Source organism: Podarcis cretensis, assembly GCF_951804945.1.
Source record: "Podarcis cretensis genome assembly, chromosome: 13".
In the NCBI taxonomy this organism is placed as follows: domain Eukaryota; kingdom Metazoa; phylum Chordata; class Lepidosauria; order Squamata; family Lacertidae; genus Podarcis; species Podarcis cretensis.
The window spans coordinates 12,710,945-12,731,262 of NC_137182.1; the positions used below are offsets into that span (position 1 = coordinate 12,710,945).

At 42.6% G+C, this 20,318-nt stretch overlaps 1 protein-coding gene across 1 annotated transcript in view; it reads left to right on the top strand.

Annotated features, from left to right (window-relative positions):
* The window catches only part of TANC2 (tetratricopeptide repeat, ankyrin repeat and coiled-coil containing 2), a 199,074-nt gene that overhangs the window by 133,777 nt on the left and 44,979 nt on the right, over positions 1–20,318 (top strand). The window contains exons 8-10 of the mRNA XM_079949186.1: positions 7,686–7,875; positions 13,623–13,886; positions 20,041–20,166. Of these exons, the coding sequence (XP_079805312.1) occupies positions 7,686–7,875; positions 13,623–13,886; positions 20,041–20,166 (580 nt within the window). The remainder of the gene's footprint in view (positions 1–7,685; positions 7,876–13,622; positions 13,887–20,040; positions 20,167–20,318) is intronic.

The window sequence follows — 20,318 nt, forward strand, 5'->3', positions numbered from 1 at the left end:
GCAGCTGTTGGGTAACCTTGGGCTAGTCACACTTCTTTGAAGTCTCTCAGCCCCACTCACCTCACAGAGTGTTTGTTGTGGGGGAGGAAGGGAAAGGAGAATGTTAGCCGATTTGAGACTCCTGAAGGGAAGTGAAAGGCGGGATATCAAATCCAAACTCTTCTTCTCCTTCTTCTTCCCACTAGAAAAATATTTTTCTATCTGCAGATGGGGGCCTCCCCCATTTACATTTTTAATGGGGGGAGGGGGGATGCTCCCATTTTCAAGCTAGTGATGGCTCTGCTACAGGCAGCAGAGTTCTTGTGGAGCTCCCAGTACCATGATCTACAAACTAATTTTAAAATAGAATGAAAAGAAACCTTTGATTTTTGAATGTTTATTAAATAATCTGAGTTGTACATTCTAATGATGTTAGATAAAACAGGATAACAACTACTTCATTTAATAATTAGTAGCTAGGTTTACATCGAATAACAAAAATTAACAAATATATCCAATCAATATTAAATTACTTAAATTTAAATCAAGTTAACAAGAATCACACACAGTTACTCAGATCATTCCCAAAATAGAACAGAGTTGCTTTGCATCATTCCAATATTGAATAAAAAGGCTTCATTTGTCAATGATATCACTGTGTTGCCTTCCCTCTATAACCTATCAAATTTGTAAGTTTAATTGAGTAAACTGTATCTCATACCCTCAGGCACCCGTTCTCTAAAGACAGTGGATGGATCTTTTTCCATTTATGACTGATAGTCATTCAGGCAGCCGTTAATAAATGAAGTACTATTTCTGTGCCCTCAGTTTAAAACGATGCCCTTGACAAAGCCAAATAAAATTAACAATGCAAATGAAATAATTCCTTCCTTCTGATGGCTCTAGTTAAGGCGCTTGCAAATATCTTAGGATTGCCATATTTCAAGTGGTAAAAATTCAGACACAAAAAGTTTTTGAGCTTTTTTAGGGCAATTGCCTGATAGCCACTCCGCCACCACAGAGCCAAACCCCAGTCACCCGAGCCTGAACCAGAACCGCCTGCGCACAATTATTTTTTATATTGAAAAAAACCCCAAACCCAGGACATTTGCTTTAAAATGTAAAATCCCCCCTGGATGGGCATGTAGGACTCCCAAAAGAGGACATGTCCAGGAATTCCCAGACTTATGGCAACCCTAAAATATCTGCCTGTGGATCAAGCTTTTTCCTCTCCTCACAGTGGCTGCAAATGAGCCCAGCTAGAAGTTTTTCCGCACCAAAGTTTAGGTTGACCTTGCATGGATATCACTATTTCTTATTTCAGCAATGTATATGCTACTTAATCACAACGGTCTCTAAGCAGTGTACAAGAAACTCAGTGCAATAAGAATAAAAATCAGTTAAAATTATAAAACTAGAATTGTTAAAATGCCTTTTGGCATAAAGAAAAAAGTATTCACGGAGCACCAAAAGGTCAACAGGAAAGGGGGCCTGCATGACTTCAGCCAGGAGTTCCTTAATGTTGGGCTCCAGGTTGATATGAGCTGTGCCTGTGAGTCATGGAGCACCATTAACATTGACCCCCAAAGACCTCTGTGATTGGGAAGACCCTCAGAGCAGACTGTTGGTTGCACAGAAATCCACTTCCTCTCCGTTACTCACTCCAGGCTGAGTCGGTATTGAGCAGTATATGAGTGCAAAAGCGGGGCCAATGTTTCTTGCACTCTCAGTACCCTAGCTCTAGATTTGGTAGCTAAAATTCTTCCGTACTGACGGTATTCGTACCCAGTTCAAGTCATGGTACCCGGAGTTCATTCATATTGACAGTACTGCTACCAAACTCAAGCCTTGGGGCATTTCTTGGAAGGGGCATTTCTGATATCTAGCTCAGGCTCCAGTATCTATAGTTCCTTAGTGCTGGCAGAGATTCTGTTTCTGATTCCAGCTGTCAGTACAACAGTTTTTGATACCCAACTCAAACTTTGGTAGATGGCATTTTACCAAGACATTTTTCTGAAGTCCTTTTGCAAGTGGTTTGCTTGCAGACAGACTTCAAATGCGAGCCCCTTTCAAGTTGTCACAGGATGTCATAATGGCACCAAGTGATTGACAGGTAGCGTTGGCCTGCGTGGGGTAGAGTGGGAAGGATCTGGCGTACCATATGGATGCACTTATGCCCTTCAGCTTAAATTGTTTTGAGATTTTAATCGCAAGCTTTTGGGGAGTATATAAACATTCTTATGAATAAATAAAATGCGTTGGGAAGTGGAATTTCATGCAGTCCCACCTTTAAGGTCATTCCATTCCAGCTTGAAAGGTGTCCTCAAGTGACAGCCTCCCAAACTGGGATTGGTTGGTTGGCTGTATTTGAAGGCACAATCCCCATTCACCTCTTTGAGATGCCTTGTAGGTTTGCAAGTGGTAAATGTCTGAACACTTGGCCCATGCAGTCTCTACCTGCAAAGTCACCCTCTAGCTGGCTATTTGGTGGCTCTGCACTGGGTGACGTTTAAGGTGAGAATCACACAGAGCTAGCTGACCTGACTGGAAGAATCCAGGGCCAGAAAGAAGAGGAGTTTCAAGAGGACTGGAGGAAATTCAAGGACTATTTGAATAAATATTGTAATATATATAATAATATATATATTATAATATATTATAATATATATAATATATAAAAATTAGAAATTACTTGAAAGAAAGAAATAGGCCTAGGATTAAATTAAGTTATAATTAAATAAATGGGATTTAGAATGTTAAGAAAAGTGAATAAGATGGACTGTAATTGGAAATTGTTTTAGTTTAATAATGATATTGGAAAGCTGTTACTTTTAATTACAAGGAAACTCAGAAGGGAGGGATTTGAGGAAGTCAGCCAAGATGTTTAAAAGGTCGGATTTGTGAAGAATTAAGTTTGTTGTTATTGTTTATCTGTTTATTCCCCCCCTTCCTTTTTTCTTTTTCTGTTTTTGTGTATCATTTTGCTTTGTGGTTTGTGTTATCACTGTGGAAAATCTAATAAAAAATTATTTTTTAAAAAAAGGAGAATCACACGGGTTGACAACAATCACAATCCCCTCTTATTTTCTGACAGGCAGTTTCTTGTGGGGGCAGCCTGACAGCCAGTGAAGCAGTGTGCCTGGGTAGCGTTGAAGGCAAGGATGTGTACAAACATCCTTTTTCGTTAGTTTATTTTTAATGGGCACTTAATTGAATACATCAAAGCAGAGAGCAGAGACTTCCGTTATAAGTGGTTCCTTGTGTTCAGGGATTAAAAAATAGATTCCATCTTCTTAGAAAAAGCAAATATGCTTCTGGAAGGCAAGGACAAGAAGGTATCTGTGGAGGAATGGTTGCATTCTGTAATAGATTTATATCTCTGAGCTAGTTTTTGCATGAGCAGGTTTCTGATGGGCTTTGAATACTTTCTGTGTATGTAAAGGAAAAATAATACCTGTAAAAGCTGTTTTGTGTGAGTGGTACTTTCGTTAAGGGCAGTGATAAGGCTGTAGTGAGGCATGGGCAAATTGGGGTGGTTTTGTTAAGAATTCCTCTTGTCCCAAATCAGTGAGTGAACGTAATAACTTTGGCCTAGATGCCGTGTGATGCCTTGGAATTATATAGCAACACAACACAAAGGCCCTAACTTCAAATAGCCTGGTAGAAAACTCAGTGAGACTTAAACATGAAAAACAGCACTTAAAATGGGCTGAAGCACTAGAAGGACCTGGTTAATTAATGTCAGATACATAAGATAACATTCATGTTATATTTTGCGGAACTAAAATTTCCTTTGTTTTGCCATTTTGAAATATATTAGCAATTTGGTCCCTATGATGTTCATGGGTTATATGTGCTTGAACAAGAGACTGATAGCTGCTTCGATTTGGGCCTGGTGGAAGAGTTTTCCAGTTGAGATTCCTTCCTCACGCAATGAGCAGTCTGTAGGAGAAGATTATAAAGTATGATGGCGCTCTGAATCAGCTAGCAGGAGGCTGTTATATTAATAGCACTGTTACCCCTTTCCTTCAACCCGCTCAGAGTCTCTTTCCACTCATTGTAGCTTACTGCCACTACACATAGCAGCAAACCTACCTCTGGAACCTGTCTGTCCTGGGATTGATTGCTCAACATAATGAATCATTGTGGGGAAAATTGTTTGGATTACCAACCGTTGTCTTGCTAATCATAGTATCTGGTGTTTGGTTGAGAATCGAGTTATTAATTTGCCCTTAACTTTCAAATCCCATTAAGTAAAGAAAACCACTCTGAGACACAGCAGCTTGCAGACTGTCCCTTTTGCCACTGGGAGTTTCTTACAAAACCAGAACTCCTGAAAAGCCACTTACAATCAATAAAAAAATTAAGAGCCCTGGTGGTTCAGGTGGGTGCTTGGGCTGTTGGCAGTGGTTCTCTTGCCTCCAGTCATTCTGTGTCACTAACAGATTTTGTGTTCTGGTATCTACTGTAAATGCTTGCCTTTCTTTGCTTTATTGTGAAGAGGTGCTCTGCTTCTTGCCACACTTATGTATTTGCTTTCCGAAGAAGTGAGAATTTTCACAAGCAGCAGTAGAATTTCTGCAGCAAATTCTATCGCTTCCCTCACAGATACCCAAGCAAGTGTCCTTCTAAATTAATTCTGGCTATATTTTCATTGCCCTACTTTACAAGAGTCAGTTGCAGACATTTCTCACATCCATAATGCTTAAACAATTTTTTTATATCATTAAAAAAATGATACACCTGATTTAAGATTCATATAACATAAGGGACGTGGGTGGTGCTGTGGTCTAAACCACTGAGCCTCTTGGGCTTGCTGATCAGATGGTTGGCAGTTTGAATCCCCACGACGGGATGAGTTGCTGTTGCTCCATCCCAGCTCCTGGCTAACCTAGCAGTTCGAAGGCACGCCAGTGCAAGTAGATAAATAGGTACCACTGTGGAGGGAGGGTAAACTGCGTTTCTGTGCGCTCTGGCTTCTGTCACGGTGACCGTTGCACCAGAAGCGGTTTAGTCATGTTGGCCACATAACCTGGAAAGCTGTCTATGGACAAACACCGGCTCCCTCAGCCTGAAAGCGAGATGAGCGCCGGAACCCCGTAGTCATCTTTGACTACACACACGTATATTTTGACCACACACACATGACACACATGTATATGAAGAAAACAAATGAAATACCAAAGTATTCCTGATTATTAATAACAGCACTCCCAAAATTGTTGAGTTATGTTTCATTTGGTTCCCAATTTCATTGTTTGTATAATTTTTGTATAGTTACTACCCTGTTTTTCAATGCTATTCTATTTTTCAGTCATAGAAATGTCTTCCGCTTAGTGGCAAGGGTTAATCTGGCCATTGTTATAAAATATAATAGAGCTTCTTATATATTTTCCGCTTTTATATTTGCAGATAATCACACATTCTAGTAGGTTAGGAGCAACACTATTACCGAAAATTTCTTTAACATTTCTGTTAACTGTTTCTGTATATATTGGTGCTCTTTATATTGCCACCACATGTGGTAGAAGTCTGCTGTTATAAGACAAATGTTGGACAGGAAAGGCTTTGAAAGTTTCCCTAGTAAAGAGTTTAACATTCCCAGGGTTTGTTTGCTTGCAATCGACATGTACATCTGGAAGCCTGTGGGAATGGTCTCACAAATACATTAAGCAAGACAAGATCATTGGTGCACTAATGGCTGAGGAGTAGCACACATGCTATTTGATCTGTTTCTCCAATGTTTCAGATTCCTTATGCTTAATCAGGGCTCAGAGCACTGGAGAGCAGTAACAAGTACCAGTACCAATTTTGGTTCTGAGTTGGCATGTGCATTTTGGCAGGAACACTGTCACAGACTGCAATGTGGGTGGCCTATGATGGTTTTTAAAAGTAACTTATTTTAAATGTGCAAAATTAAAGCAGCTGGCTTTTTCAGCACGCTATAAGCTGAGCATACAAACTCTCTTCTTCAATAGAATCAAGATTATTTGTCAAATTAGACATCTTGAAGCCACTCATCTCTGTGCAGGTGAGCTGTACATGGTTTTGCAGACAGTTAAAGTAAAATACCGTATTTTTCGCTCTATAATATGCACCAGACCACAAGACGCACCTAGTTTTTGGAGAAGGAAAACAAGAAGAAAATTTATTCTGAATCTCAGAAGCCAGAACAGCAAGAGGGATCGCTGCGCAGTGAAAGCAGAAATCCCTCTTGCTGTTCTGGCTTCTGGGATAGCTGCGCAGCCTGCATTCGCTCCATAAGACGCACACACATTTCCCCTTACTTTTTAGGAGGGAAAAAGTGAGTCTTATACAGCAAAAAATACGGTAAATCTTCCCTTTTTGATAAAGACCGACCTCATGCGCCTTCAGCTTTGGATTATTCTATTATGTAAAGGAAATACTTTATTGGTTGCTCTTTTTCAAAAAATTGAATTTAGCATGAAAAATGTTCCCTGTGAGAAAAAGGGGAGCTGTTTTGATACATCCTTCTTTATCTGACTACAAAATCATTGTCATATTTCGTGAATGGAAGAAGCACTTACAAAGCAAAATCAGATGCCAAGAGAGCTTCCTGAGCAGAGTCATTGGGGAAAGTGCCAGACTGCAAGTCTTTATTGGATTTCCTGTATATATTGTGCCAGGGATGCTAAAATAGAAGGAAACTCAAATAGTCTTCTCGGCTTTCACAGCTGTCTTGCTTGTGTAGAAAACCATTTTTGCCAATGTTCTGCAAAATGCTACCATTCCGGTACTCGTATCTAGCGCAAATAATGACATTATGCTGGTTAAAATATGTCTTGCTTACTACTGGGGGAAAGCAGAAAATAGAATTATGTGTGCCTTTTCTGTGGCTAGCTCTCAAAATAGCAGGTATGTGGGATACAATCAAAATATAGCATTTTAAATAGGTATTATGTGAGGAGGCTATCAGTCCCAGATACAATGCAACTTTGGGTGTACTTTCAAGTATTACACCAGCAGCCTGTACTAATTTTGCAGGTTTTTGTTGAAAGAATGTGATTTTAGTGTATTCTGCACCAAGAGAAAATGGTAGGACTTAGAATGGCCTGGAAGTGTAAGAGAGGTTACTTTAGAACCATTGTCTTAGCCCAGATGACATTCCAACAGCCAACTACCGTATTTTTCGCTCTATAAGACGCACCTTTCCCCTCCTAAAAAGTAAGGGGAAATGTGTGTGCGTCTTATGGCGTGAATGCAGGCGGGTGGCTCTGCTCAGCACTCCCTTTAAAGAGCTGCGTGGAACGTGTGTGTGGCTCTTGGGGGCTTTTCCCCGAGGAGGGAAAAGGGCTGCCCTTCTCCCTCCTCGGGGAAAAGCCCCCAAGAGCCGCACACACGCTCTGTGCGCTCTTTAAAGGGAGCACGGCTCTTGGGGGAGTCTTCCTCCCGCTGCCCGGGAGAGGCTGCACGCGGCTGTCCCATAAGCCAGGACAGCAAGAGGCTATCCCAGAAGCCAGATCCCTCTTGCTGTTCTGGCTTCTGGGATTCAGAATATTTTTTTCCTTGTTTTCCTCCTCCAAAAACTAGGTGCGTCTTATGGTCTGGTGCATCTTATAGAGCGAAAAATACAGTATATTTGTTGTTATACTATATAGATGCTGAAGTATGAGCCAGAGTTCAGCGTTTGAATTCTATATGAATAGATTGCAACGACTGAATTGTTCCCATTTCCAATTTTGCAGACCTCAGCAGTGTCCCAACGAATAAGTCCTTGTTCCACGCTGACCAGTAGCACTGCTTCACCACCTGCCAGTAGTCCCTGCTCCACCCTCCCTCAAACTAGCACCAAGGATGTTATAGCAAAAGACTGCAGTTATGGAGCTGTCACCAGCCCCACTTCTACTCTTGAGAGCAGAGACAGCGGCATAATAGGTGAGTCATGTTCACGGGCACCAGTAATGCTATGTGTCTTGGAATCATGTTTAATAGAATGTTAGTGACATGAAGAATTGGCATGAAACTGCTGAATTAAAACTTACTGATTCTATTTGCTCAGGCATGAAAAGAAACAATACTTTCCTTTCCTACTACAGGATTAACTCAGTAATGAGAGGATGATTGTATTAATACAAAGTGCTGCTGTTATGAATGGTCACTGTGCTTATTTTGCATACAGCTAAGCGTCAATTTAATAGTTGTAGATTGTACTTTTTGCATTTCATTGCCATTTGATCCCACTATGGACCACTTACACACACCCACACCCACACTCACACACCCACACACATACCCTGAGGATATTATTTCATTCATTGGGTGAAGTGGACTTCGGTCGATTAAAAGCATATGCCATAATAATTCATTATGCAACATTATGCAACAAGACTCTTTGTCATTCTAACCTTTCTTTGGGGTAGAGTATATCCACGGGATGCTCAGTCGATGAGCCCTCCAGTTAACTTGCAGAGCTTGGATCAAGAGAAGCAGTCTCTCAAAATAAATGTATTTCACAGAGTCATGATCAACTGCAGAATCCCTATCACAGTACTGTTTTGTTTCTCCTGTTAGCAACAAAGTGCAAAGCTTCTCCAGGTCCTTGTGCCAAGGTGCAAAGGGGACCTAACTGCTGTTGTCACCTTGGCTCAGAAATTTGCTTCCATCTGCAGTAACCCTGATTCCCAGAGTGTTCAGGAAAATCAGAACTGAGAGAGTAGATATAATCTGTGTTACCTCTCAATAGTACCAGCTAGTGAAGCTATTGATGTGGTACCAGAGAGACTTCCACTGGAGCGCAATCTTATCAACTCAGGGACTGGCAAATGTCTGCCTCTTGGTTATCTGACAGAAATGATCTCAACAGCTTTCTACAACACAGTTTATGAAGTAATGTGGAAGGTGTGTATTTTGTAGTGTTGGAGGAAGAGAGCCATAGCTCTTCTTACTTCTTTCAAGTAGAAGTTAGAATTGCCTTAACTTGTCCTGTCACTCCTCTGTTCCCCTAATCATTAAAATACTTAACCAGCTTTTTAAAAGACATGGGAAAGAGGACAGGTTTATGTGTATCAGTATAGCACTATCTTGTCATATTCAACATTTTCTGTTGCCTTAGTAATAAAAGTTTTAGCTGCCAATTTCTTAGTGTAAGACATTTACCTCTCAGCCCTTACTCTATTCTCTGCAGTAGAAAAGTTATCAAAATAATTCTAATATATACTTCCCCATTATAAATTGTTAGAATTTCTTGTTTGAAACAATGAAAGGCAAAAAGGTTGATACAAGTGTGTCTAGAAAACAGATTAGAGTTACCCTTTTCACGTGTGTGAAAGCCACGTGTGTCCAAAAGTAAATTCTAAAATAGCAAGCAAGTTTGTAGTATATTTGTTTCAAATGAGAAAAAAAAAAGATTTGTGCTCACCCAACACCATTCCTTTGACGAACCACATTTCTTTAACCAGAGGCTGCACTGGAGGAGTCTGTTCTTGCAGAAATATTCACTGCTTGGTTCATTTCCATGAGGATCACGTGAAAATTCTAATCAAATGCTCATTCAGTGTTCTGTTTTGCTTCAGTGGCATCTTGGTAGGTCTGGCTCATAAGTCTCTCCAAATCCGCTGCAACTTCTCTCACAGAGTCCTCCTTGTTCTTTCTTCCTCTTGTCATTCCTGCTCTGGTTTCTGGCCCACTCTGACTGGTGGTTTGATCTAAACCTTTGATCAAAAGCCCTGAAGTCTTCATCTGGGATGAAGTCTTCATCTCTTGCTGGACTTGAGAAGTTGAGCCATTCAGGCTAACTGCCAGTAGTTTCTGTTTCTTTCTGTCATCTCCATTTTCCTGAGCATGGTCTCAATACGAGGCAGATATGCTTCTCAGACTGCCTAGCTTCCACAGGCTTGTGAATTAATCCTACTGTAAGAGATTTGATCCATCCCACCAAGGCCTTTACATGAGGCTTTCACACAAGGTGAAAAAGTTTAAGGGTTTCCCCCTCACCAATGGCTACAACTAAATCTCCTTCAAGCCACTATTAGAATAGGTTGCACTTTCACTAGTCAGCAGCTATTCATATAGCTTTTTGCTCTTGTTTGCATTGGAAGGCCAGAAGGTAGATAAAGCCTGCTTATTTTCAGCATCTGACTGTAGTACTCCAGTCCAAGCTCATTAGATACTCATACATCTTGTGGAATGTCTTAACCAGACTCAGATGGGATCTGTGCAGCTGGGCTTTTAGGTCAGCTTTGATCCCTTTAGCTGCTGAGCAAGCAAGGCTTTCACCTATTCCTGTGCAGCCTTCAGGGTTGCTTTAAGCCATCTTCATCTCCTAGTGGGATACCCTGATTTCTGCTAGAAGTGCTGCGGCAATTTTCTACATATTGGCTAAATCACATCACATCACAGTTTCTCCTGAAAGAAACATTGCTCTACTTCTGATGCTAGGGTTAAGTACTCCATACTTTCTCAAGTATGAGAAATCCAGGGAACTGTACTATGGGATTTAGTTTCCTTTGAATGAAAGTACGCTACATACTTAAGTTGTCACTGAAGTATCTGTTTTATTTACAAGCATAGTAAAAGGAAATAGATTTCAAAAACAGGCAGTAAAACTGGTGACCCAAGGCAGCTCCCCAGTAGAAGCCAGTGCAGTTGAACTCACATCTGCCTGCCTGTCTACCTCCATCTGTGTCCAGATCTGTCTGACCTCAGCATCTCTCTCCCCATCTGCTTCTAGTGTTCATCCTGTCCTTCCTCTAAACTCTGATGGGTGCCTTATTTCAAAGGCATGGAAGGGGAAGTCCCTGGCTACCCATTGGTTTAACAATAGGTTCATTTGTGCTAATCAAGGCAGCCAAACTCATAACAAAGATTACTAATGGAAGCAATAGAAGCCTCAAAGGAAATTTGTTGCAAACTAAGTTTATCGTTCTTACATTTGTCGGTCCATGTTGAGTCTGCATATTATCTCACTTCAATTGCATTTTCTCTCTGCCTCTCTCATAACCCATAAAGCAGAGATTTTCAGCCTGTTTGGATCCACCACTCCCTTGACCAACTACATTCTTTCTGCCTGCCCCCCAGCCCTCACACTTCCTTTCTAAAGCAAAGCTCTGGTAGGGTCCTGGAGTCCTCCTTCCAAAGCATAGTTAGTGCGCTCCCAAATTTGGGAAGTGGTGGGAGGGCTCTAGGACCCTGCCGGAGCCTCTCTTTGGAAAGGGTGGGGCGTGGAGTGTCAAATTGTGCAGCCTGTGGGTTCCATGTCAGAGTACTCTTGCGGCCCACCTGGTATGAAAAGTTGGACTGCCTTTGTTTATAGCTTGCTAAGATAATTTCATACGGTGGTGTATACACTAAAAAGATCTAGAAAAATCTAGTTGACCAGATTTGTGTAGGGTGGGGGAAGTTCCTCTGGTCAAGCTCATAATTGGGCTTAGGTAATTGGTTTGTTTATTCCTTGGCCAGTTGCGAGCCAAACTGGACCTCATCATGCACACTCCACAATGTCTTTGACAGTGCAGTGGGCTCCAATCCCACCTCCATCTGTTCCCCTTCCACCCCACAAACGTCTTCCTCGCTTGCTCTCATTCACCCATGTTTTTCCAAACTCCCTTCCAACGCATGACGGCACCCATGTGCCTGGCTGCTAGATCCAGTGCAGTGGAGGCAATAGCAATAGCAAGCCGCTTCCCACCCTTCACCCCAATCTCCAGCTCTGGTGCCTGCTGCACTGCTATGCAATGTGCTGGATGCAAGCACACAGAGAAGTACAATGTGCTGGGAAGATGGAGAGTCGAGAGAAATGTCTATCACTTATTTCCTCACTCCTTCTTTCAGCCAAGGGACGCAGGTGGCGCTGTGGGTTAAAGCCTCAGCGCCTAGGACTTGCCGATCGAAAGGTCGGCGGTTCGAATCCCTGCGGCGGGGTGCGCTCCCGCTGCTCGGTCCCAGCGCCTGCCAACCTAGCAGTTCGAAAGCACCTCCGGGTGCAAGTAGATAAATAGGGACCGCTTACCAGCGGGAAGGTAAACGGCGTTTCCGTGTGCGGCTCTGGCTCTGGCTCTGGCCAGAGCAGCGATGTCACGCTGGCCACGTGACCCGGAAGTGTCTCCGGACAGCGCTGGCCCCTGGCCTCTTAAGTGAGATGGGCGCACAACCCCAGAGTCTGTCAAGACTGGCCCGTACGGGCAGGGGTACCTTTACCTTTACCTCTTTCAGCCAAAGCAGCAGGAGCAGCCAAGTAAGTGGATGGAAAAGAAAGAGGCTTGGAGGATCATATGCATTGGGGGTGGCAGGGACATAGCTTGAGGGCTGTGAAGTGTAGAATTCTCCTTTGCCTCAGATTGAAATCTAAACAGCAGAGAATAGACTCCAAATTTCATATTTCAGGGCTGGGTGATATAATGCCTGCATACACAGAAGCCCAGAGCCAGTGGCTGGGAGTCAACCAATGAGTCCTGTCAGCGAAATCCCTGTGCAAAGGCTCCTCTTTGCACAATGGGGATTCTCGTTCTTCTCCTGCTTGCCCCCCATAATTGGTTTGGGGGAGTCAGGAGAGTGGGGATCGTTTCATCTGGCAAGCTGAAATGCTTGCCCTGGTGGAACAAATTGCCTTAGTGCAGTGTTGAGTTCCACCCAGTGATAGTGTCCTTTTTGAATGATAGCTAAATTAACCCCGTTGGAGGTAATGTGAGAGAATGACAGAGAAGTGGGAAGTAGCCGTCATCTTGAGTTCACTGTAGCAATGAACAGATTGATGAACAGAACAGCTGAGAAGAAAAGTCAGGGCTCCTGTATATATTATGTTGTAAGAGCAAAACTTCTGCTTAATGATGAACTCCAGCAACTAACAGTTTGGCCTTTGTGACCTTAATGTTTCCTTAAATACCATTTGTGTTGTTATATTTTTCAAACTGCAAATGTATATTTGCATATTCATCTCCCCTGTAATTCCAAAACTTGCATTTATGTGGCAGAATAGTTGCCATATGTCATCTTATATTCTCTTTCTGATTGTCAAGGGAAAATATACATGCTTGCCTAGCCACAGTAGACAAACACTCATGCATAAGAGGAAGGGGCAGGTATCAGCAGACTGAACTTCAAGTTTTGCAGAAAACAAAACAGATAAAACCCGAAAGGTATCAGGAAAGATCCTGGTCTTTTTCATTTAATGGTTTGTTTGTTTTTTTGCAAAATCCAGAGCAAGTACAAATAATTGTCCATATTGCAGGTTGGAAGGGCATATATCTGGGAGAGAGTGGCTTAACTGCAACATTTTGTTGTGCGGACCAATTTGGATTCCATAATCTATGAATGTACAGTTCACTTTTTGGTATCTGAATGCAGTGCAAAATTATCTTAGGGTTGTCAGAATGTTAACTGAGAGACCACACCTAGAAGTTGTGCCTGAAGGTTCTGCAGCACCACCTCCCTGCTCTAGCCTTAACACTGTTGGTCCCATCGCTCACCAGAGATCTAGGCTTGCCCCACAGCAGACAGGAGTGGATAGTATACAGATCAGCAGTGGGGTAGCAGGCCAGAAAGTGCAACGGCTGCATTCATACTCTTATAAGGGTGCTGAAGAAATAGACATGGTTGGACCATGGCAATCCTTTCCTTCATCTGTAGAGTCACACTTGAATTAACTGCCTCCTTTGTTATTCATGTTCTCTGTTTGTTTGTTACAGCAACACTGACAAGCTATTCTGAAAATATGGATCGTGCTAAGTATGGAGGGGAAAGCAGTAAAGAATTAGGATCTGGAGGAAACTTGAAACCTTGGCAGTCTCAAAAATCCAGCATAGACTCTTGTTTATATCGAGTGGATGAAAACATGACGGCCTCTACATACAGTTTGAACAAGATCCCTGAAAGGAACTTAGAGACTGTTTTATCCCAGTCAGTACAATCCATTCCACTCTACCTTATGCCTCGCCCAAACTCCGTAGCAGGTAAGAAATTCTCATTAAGTGCTAAGGTAAATTGTAATTAATGGTGAGCCAGAAACTCGTTACTTACATTTTTATCACCCCTGTAAAAAATTGTGTGAATGCTTCAGGTGTTTAAAATATTATTTCTGAAATAACATCCCACACTAACTTTACATTTCAAGTTATCCAGTGTCTTCTAGTTTTGTGTCCCATGGATCCTGTCTATGTCTACCTCAGTTGTGTCCTTGACCATGAGAAACTTGCTGAAGGATTACACAAAGCAACATCTCCACTCCTAATAGTTTCAGAAGTATTGCACGATGTCACTTGCTCTTTGTTCAATTTAACCCTCGTATTTAATTAAATCACATAAATTTCTAAATGTGCTAATGAGAGATTAATGAAAAGCTGCTAAAGAGTGATGCTGCGTGAACCAAGTAGTGAAATTGGGAGCGGAGGGGAGCCAAAATAAGACTGCACAAGGCCACTACAAACTCTAATATTCTGTCATTTCCCCTACTCCTAGGAACAATTTTAATCCAGTCTGGGTCTGCCTTACTTCCAACTAGTTCTAAGTCAAACATTTCTATTGGGTAGTCGCCAATCCTAAATTGATGAGTGACTCCCTAGAAGAATTTCACATGCAGGCAGCGACCATTTTAGGCGCGTCCATGTTGGGTGATAACGCCGAAACTGGTGCTTCCTCCCTATGAAGCGTTGCCCGGGATTCATCACTCCGGTTCCGTCATGTCCCAAAGACATGAGCACACGACTAGCAGAGTCCAAACAGAAGCTCAGCCTTGAGGAGTAACATCTAAGCCTAATTTATTGCAAATTAAATCAAACGTAGCAGAACAAAGAAAAACATGGCTTCTCTCTCTGCAAAGAGAACTGCAAAAACAATAGCTATACAAGACTCCAATAATCAGTGCTGGAATGTAAACAGACATGTGATATGTAACAATCCCACACATCTGTAGCACAGGAGGAATGGAATTCTCAATAGTCCAATTGATGTATGATTGCTGAGACGTGGGTCCTTTTGGACCCGGAAGAGGTAGAACCGGGGTGGTGGTGCAATGGGGGCAGGGCACACTTATGCGCATTCAGCAGATGCACACGGGAGCCGGGAACAGAACCCACACACAAAATGGTTGGTGCTTGAGTAACAGACCTCAAGTAGTACCCGGAGAACCACAAAAGGTTTATATCAGTGATATTGCAGAAACTAATAGATACTGGTTTGGGACACAGATTTGCTGAGCTTGTATGCTTGGGAGAGATGCCCATCAAATGTTGTTTCCCTCATAATTTGCCTCACCTGAGAAATGAAATTATGCACATGGGTGGGGGACATTTCTGTTGGCTATTTGCAGTATGTTAGCGCTGCAGAGAGCTTGCTGGGGAGACCATGCATTAAAAAGGGACTCAAAAATAACTTAAACAAGGTTTTAATTACAAAAACTCCTTATACACTAAATACATCAACAACAAACCAGACCCAACCACCAACCCAACCCCCAGGGTAATGGGAGAGCTAGGTGCTGCTCCTTATATACTACATGCAAATGCTGACACCCCTTAATCAATGCAACTCAGCAGCACCTGCTATGTTTCACAGCTGTAAAGCTGGGTCTCGTTATCTTGCTCTGGCCCCTTAAAGACATACACATCGGGTGGAACAATGATGAACCTTTACATTTAAAGTAACCATTCAACAATTTCTTCCCAGATGTCTCAGTGCTGGACGCAGAGGCACTGGAGAAAAGTCTTTTGTTTCATTATAAAGGAGAGGTGAAAACATAAGCTAGTGTAGGGGTTCCCAAACTGTGGTCCACGGACTACCAGTGGTCTACAAATTTCATTCAGATGGTCCACAGTGTGTTGATAAAAAGGACAATTAAAGATCATACAGCATCTAAGGTAAAGGTAAAGGGACCCCGACCATTAGGTCCAGTTGTGACCGACTCTGGGGTTGCAGCGCTCATCTTGCTTTATTGGCTGTACAGCTTCCGGGTCATGTGGCCAGCATGACTAAGCCGCTTCTGGTGAACCAGAGCAGCGCATGGAAACGCCGTTTACCTTCCCGCTGGAGTGGTACCTATTTATCTACTTGCACTTGACGTGCTTTCAAACTGCTAGGTTGGCAGGAGCAGGGACCGAGCAACGGGAGCTCACCCCGTCGCGGGGATTCAAACTGCCGACCTTCTGATCGGCAAGTCCTAGGCTCTGTGGTTTAACCCACAGCGCCACCCGCGTCCCTTCATACAGCATCTAGTGCACTACAATTACTAAAACAGGCAGAAAAAACTACTAAATGGTCTGCCAGGACCCTCAGCAATTTTCAAGTGGTCCATGGAGGAAATGTTTGGGAATCACTGAGCTAGGGGAAGTTAGCAAAGCCTGTAATAAAATTATTTGCAAATGCTATTGGTTGCTTGAGTTAGGAAGCTTCCTAGAACTTACTTGGTTAAACAAACCTAAAGGCTGCATAGCTTTTTCCCCCTCGAAGTTTGAGACATCACTAGACTTGCTCACCTTGTCTGTGAGTCTTAAACATCCCCCTTTGGGGCAGGGTGCACTTATTTTGGAGCTGAAATTAATATTCAGGGCTTAGGACAAAAGATAGGTGGGATTTTGAACCAATCTGATATAGTACATTAAAAGTCAATTTAAAATAGCTGGTGACTCATTTCCAAACTGAACTGAGGGAAGTTTGCCCATCCCTAGTTTATATCACAAGGGCTTTATAGAATCATTAAGTACCTTTAATCCTAGTTAAGCTATATTTCCTTCACTCTTGGAAAGTTTTATCACAAGCTCTGCTTCTCTTTTTCTTTTGCAATAACTTGTGATTAAGTGTTACCTGGAAACTAAATCTGACAGCATGACCTGAAGACACATGATCCAGAAGTCTTGCTAGAGTTGAGCAGGCTTGGATATGGTATGATTTCGTGGGGAAAAGTCATGATATCAGTGAAATAAAATGTTTATTTCAGCAGCCCCCCTCCAAACTCCAATGGATCCTAGACCGCAAGGCATTGGCTAATATAAATGGGGGGCGGGCAGTAAAAGGTTTAAGATTGTAGGCTATACAGTGGTGCCTCACAAGACGAAAAGAATCGGTTCCTCGAGTCTCTTCATCTAGCGGTTTTTTCGTCTTGCGAAGCAAGCCCATTGACGGCTTGGCAGATTAGCGCTATTAGCGGCTTATCGTCTTATCGGCTTATTGGATAAGCGGCTTAGCGGCTTAGAAAAAGGGGGGGAGAGGGGGAAAAACCCACAGGAACTCGCAAGACATTTTTGTCTTGCAAAGCAAGCCCATAGGAAATTCGTTTTGCGAAGCACCTCCAAAACGGAAAACTCTTTCGTCTAGCGAGTTTTCCGTCTTGCGAGGCATTCGTCTTGCGGGGCACCACTGTACTGGTATCTAGATCATGATAACTTTCATTTCTCCAGTCTTTGCCACCCTCAGCTGTCTGAAGATCTCCTGCTCCCTTAAACATTTCCAGCCCCCCTTTCCTCTCTTGCTCAACTTCCTCCCAGAGCACCTTACTTCGTTCAATGACCCCCTCAAAATCTACTTTTTTGTGAAGCCTTTGACACAGTAGCCTGGTTTGCATGTAATGCTGAGTTAAACTGGCTTACCTTGAACAAGAAAATTCTGGCCACCTGGCTGATCCCTTCCTCCTCTGCCTCCTTCACTATCAGGAGCTAAGTGATTTGGCTTAGCGTTGTGTCTGAAACGGGGCTTGTGATTTGTCTCACTCCAGACAAGCCATGATCTGTAACGAAGCTCTGTTCATGGCTTGCCATTTGTGGTTTGTTTGGGAGAGACAAGTCCCAAGCCCAGATTTGCTTGTAATGCTAAGCTCCTGGCTTAGCTCTTCGTAGCACAGCAGCAGGGAGAGAGAGGAGCGAAGCAGCTGCCAGTTTCACATTGTGTGATCAAGGCCACTCTCCTAGTTCTTGTGCCTTACTGTACCTAAGCCTAAGTATCTTTAACTGAAGTAGCACATATTCTTTTCCTGTTTTCCCCTGCCTGCGTCCACTTCGCTCTCCTTCCTTTGTTGTCTCCATTGTGTCTAATTATAGATTATATCCCTTTGGCAAAAGGACATTGCCTCTTGTAACTCAGCAAAGCAACATGCACACCAATTATGCTCTATAAATCAGTCATCTTCATTGCCCAAAATAGCCTCATATCTATAGAAATCTTTGACATGCTTCTTAGGACAAAGAGGTCATTTTTCTCTCCTTTGACCATAACTGTTCTCCATATATTCTCCACCTTTCTGCTGAAATAATACTTCAACATTTATTTATTTTTACTGTGGAACTGTTCAAAACAACATTTTAAAAGCATCTAAGCAATTTGTTTATTGTATTTATTCGTTCAATAAAAGCTCAAAAGTATTTTACAAAATGCAAATGCAAGTGACACCTCTTTTGCTTTGTGTGGTTGTATATTATACTTAAAATTACATATACATTCTGTGCAGGTTTTCTTTTTCCTGTTCCACACAATCTGAATGCCTCTCTTGCAGTTCTCTTTTGTGGGCTGAGTAAAAGGAAAATATAGATTGAGTGATTTTTGTGTGCATTGGGCCTTAAGTATTTTGCATTGTTAGTGACTGAAGCCATTCAGCATTCCTTCATTTCAGCTGAGAATATTTACAGTGTACAACATCATTGTTTTCTATGTAAGCCTTCTAAAGAACTAATCAGGCTAAAGGTGCATTACAGTATGCTGCTATATCATTTTATTCTCACAACAGCCCTTTGAAGTTGGCCAGGTGGAGAAATAATTGCTTGCTCCAGGCTGTGGTTTATGGGTGAGAAGCTATTTTTGACCTGTGGTTTCTCTGTAACATATATTTTGGCCTTATGAACAAAGAGCTGCCTCCACCTAGTTATCAGGGTTGAAATGCATCTATTTTCAGGCATTGCATACACCTACCATTAGGTGACATGAAGGCATTTTATAGCCGGATGGAAATATTCATGGCAATGAAGTGTTTGCCTCATCAAACTGCAAAAGGGTCACTGAGAGAGTTGGGAATCTATTTACCGCAAGGTTTCAGGCTCCAATATACTTATAAATAAATCCCAGGAAAGGAAGGTCCAACCCTGTATGAACTCTAGATATAGTACCTGACATGATATATATTCTTTTGGAACTACTCAATCTAGGGCCAAAGAAATAAACAAGTGGCTACTTTTAGGTCATTTTGCTTAGGGAAGTTAACATAATTAATTTAAGGAATCTTTCTCTACAGTCTTTAGAAACCTGCAGGTTTACATTTCTATCTTTTTCTAAATTAATAGATACTAACATTCTAATAGTGGGACGCGGGTGGCGCTGTGGGTAAAACCTCAGTGCCTAGGACTTGCTGATCGTAAGGTCGGCGGTTCGAATCCCCGCGGCGGGGTGAGCTCCCGTCGTTCGGTCCCAGCTCCTGCCCACCTAGCAGTTCGAAAGCACTCCTAAGTGCAAGTAGATAAATAGGTACCACTTTATAGCTGGAAGGTAAACGGTGTTTCCGTGTGCGGCACTGGTGCTGGCTCGCCAGTTGCAGCTTCGTCACACTGGCCACGTCACCCGGAAGTGTCTTCGGACAGCGCCGGCTCCCGGCCTCTTGAGCGAGATGAGCGCGCAACCCTAGAGTCGGTCACAACTGGCCCATACGGGCAGGGGTACCTTTACCTTTAACATTCTAATAAGCATGACCAACATATCTGATGAAGAGTTTTTGTTGACTTTTCTTTGGTCCTGTGTTAAAGAGCATGAATTATTTGCTTTGATCCAATGAGCACAGCTCAGATGCTGTACACCAGGGGTGGAGACCCTCCAACCTGTAGGCCAAATTAAACCTGCCAGGCCCTGGAGGTTGGCCCACCCAACAGTTTTGGGCAAAGCATGCCCACGTTTGTGGGCCTGGCATATATGAAATTCAAACCGCAGGTTAAGGAAGAAGAATCTCCAGCGCACTTTCGGTATGCCTCTGATTCTTCCTTTTGAAGACAAAACACTACACTTTTGAATATGGTGCCTTTTCCCATCACCCTTCAATATGTATTGAATATGTGCTGTATATTTGTGCTGTATATTTACTATAATGTCTTAATACCAATCCCAAAAGTGTGTCTCATCAAGCATTCTATTCATTGGCAGCCACAAGCTCAGCCCATTTAGAAGATCTAGCTTATCTAGATGAACAGAGGCATGCTCCCCTACGAACATCTCTACGGATGCCTCGTCAGAGTATGGCTGGTGCTCGCACACAACAGGACCTAAGAGGTAAGCATTATGTGTGTGCAGCTGTGACATATCCCGGGGTCTTTAGCAGCTACCACCCTAGTACAGATGCCTACTGAAGGTGTCCACATTCTGAGAAGGAGCCTAGTGTAGCCTGGGCTATCTCTGGCTGCACTACAGTAAGTTATCCTGAG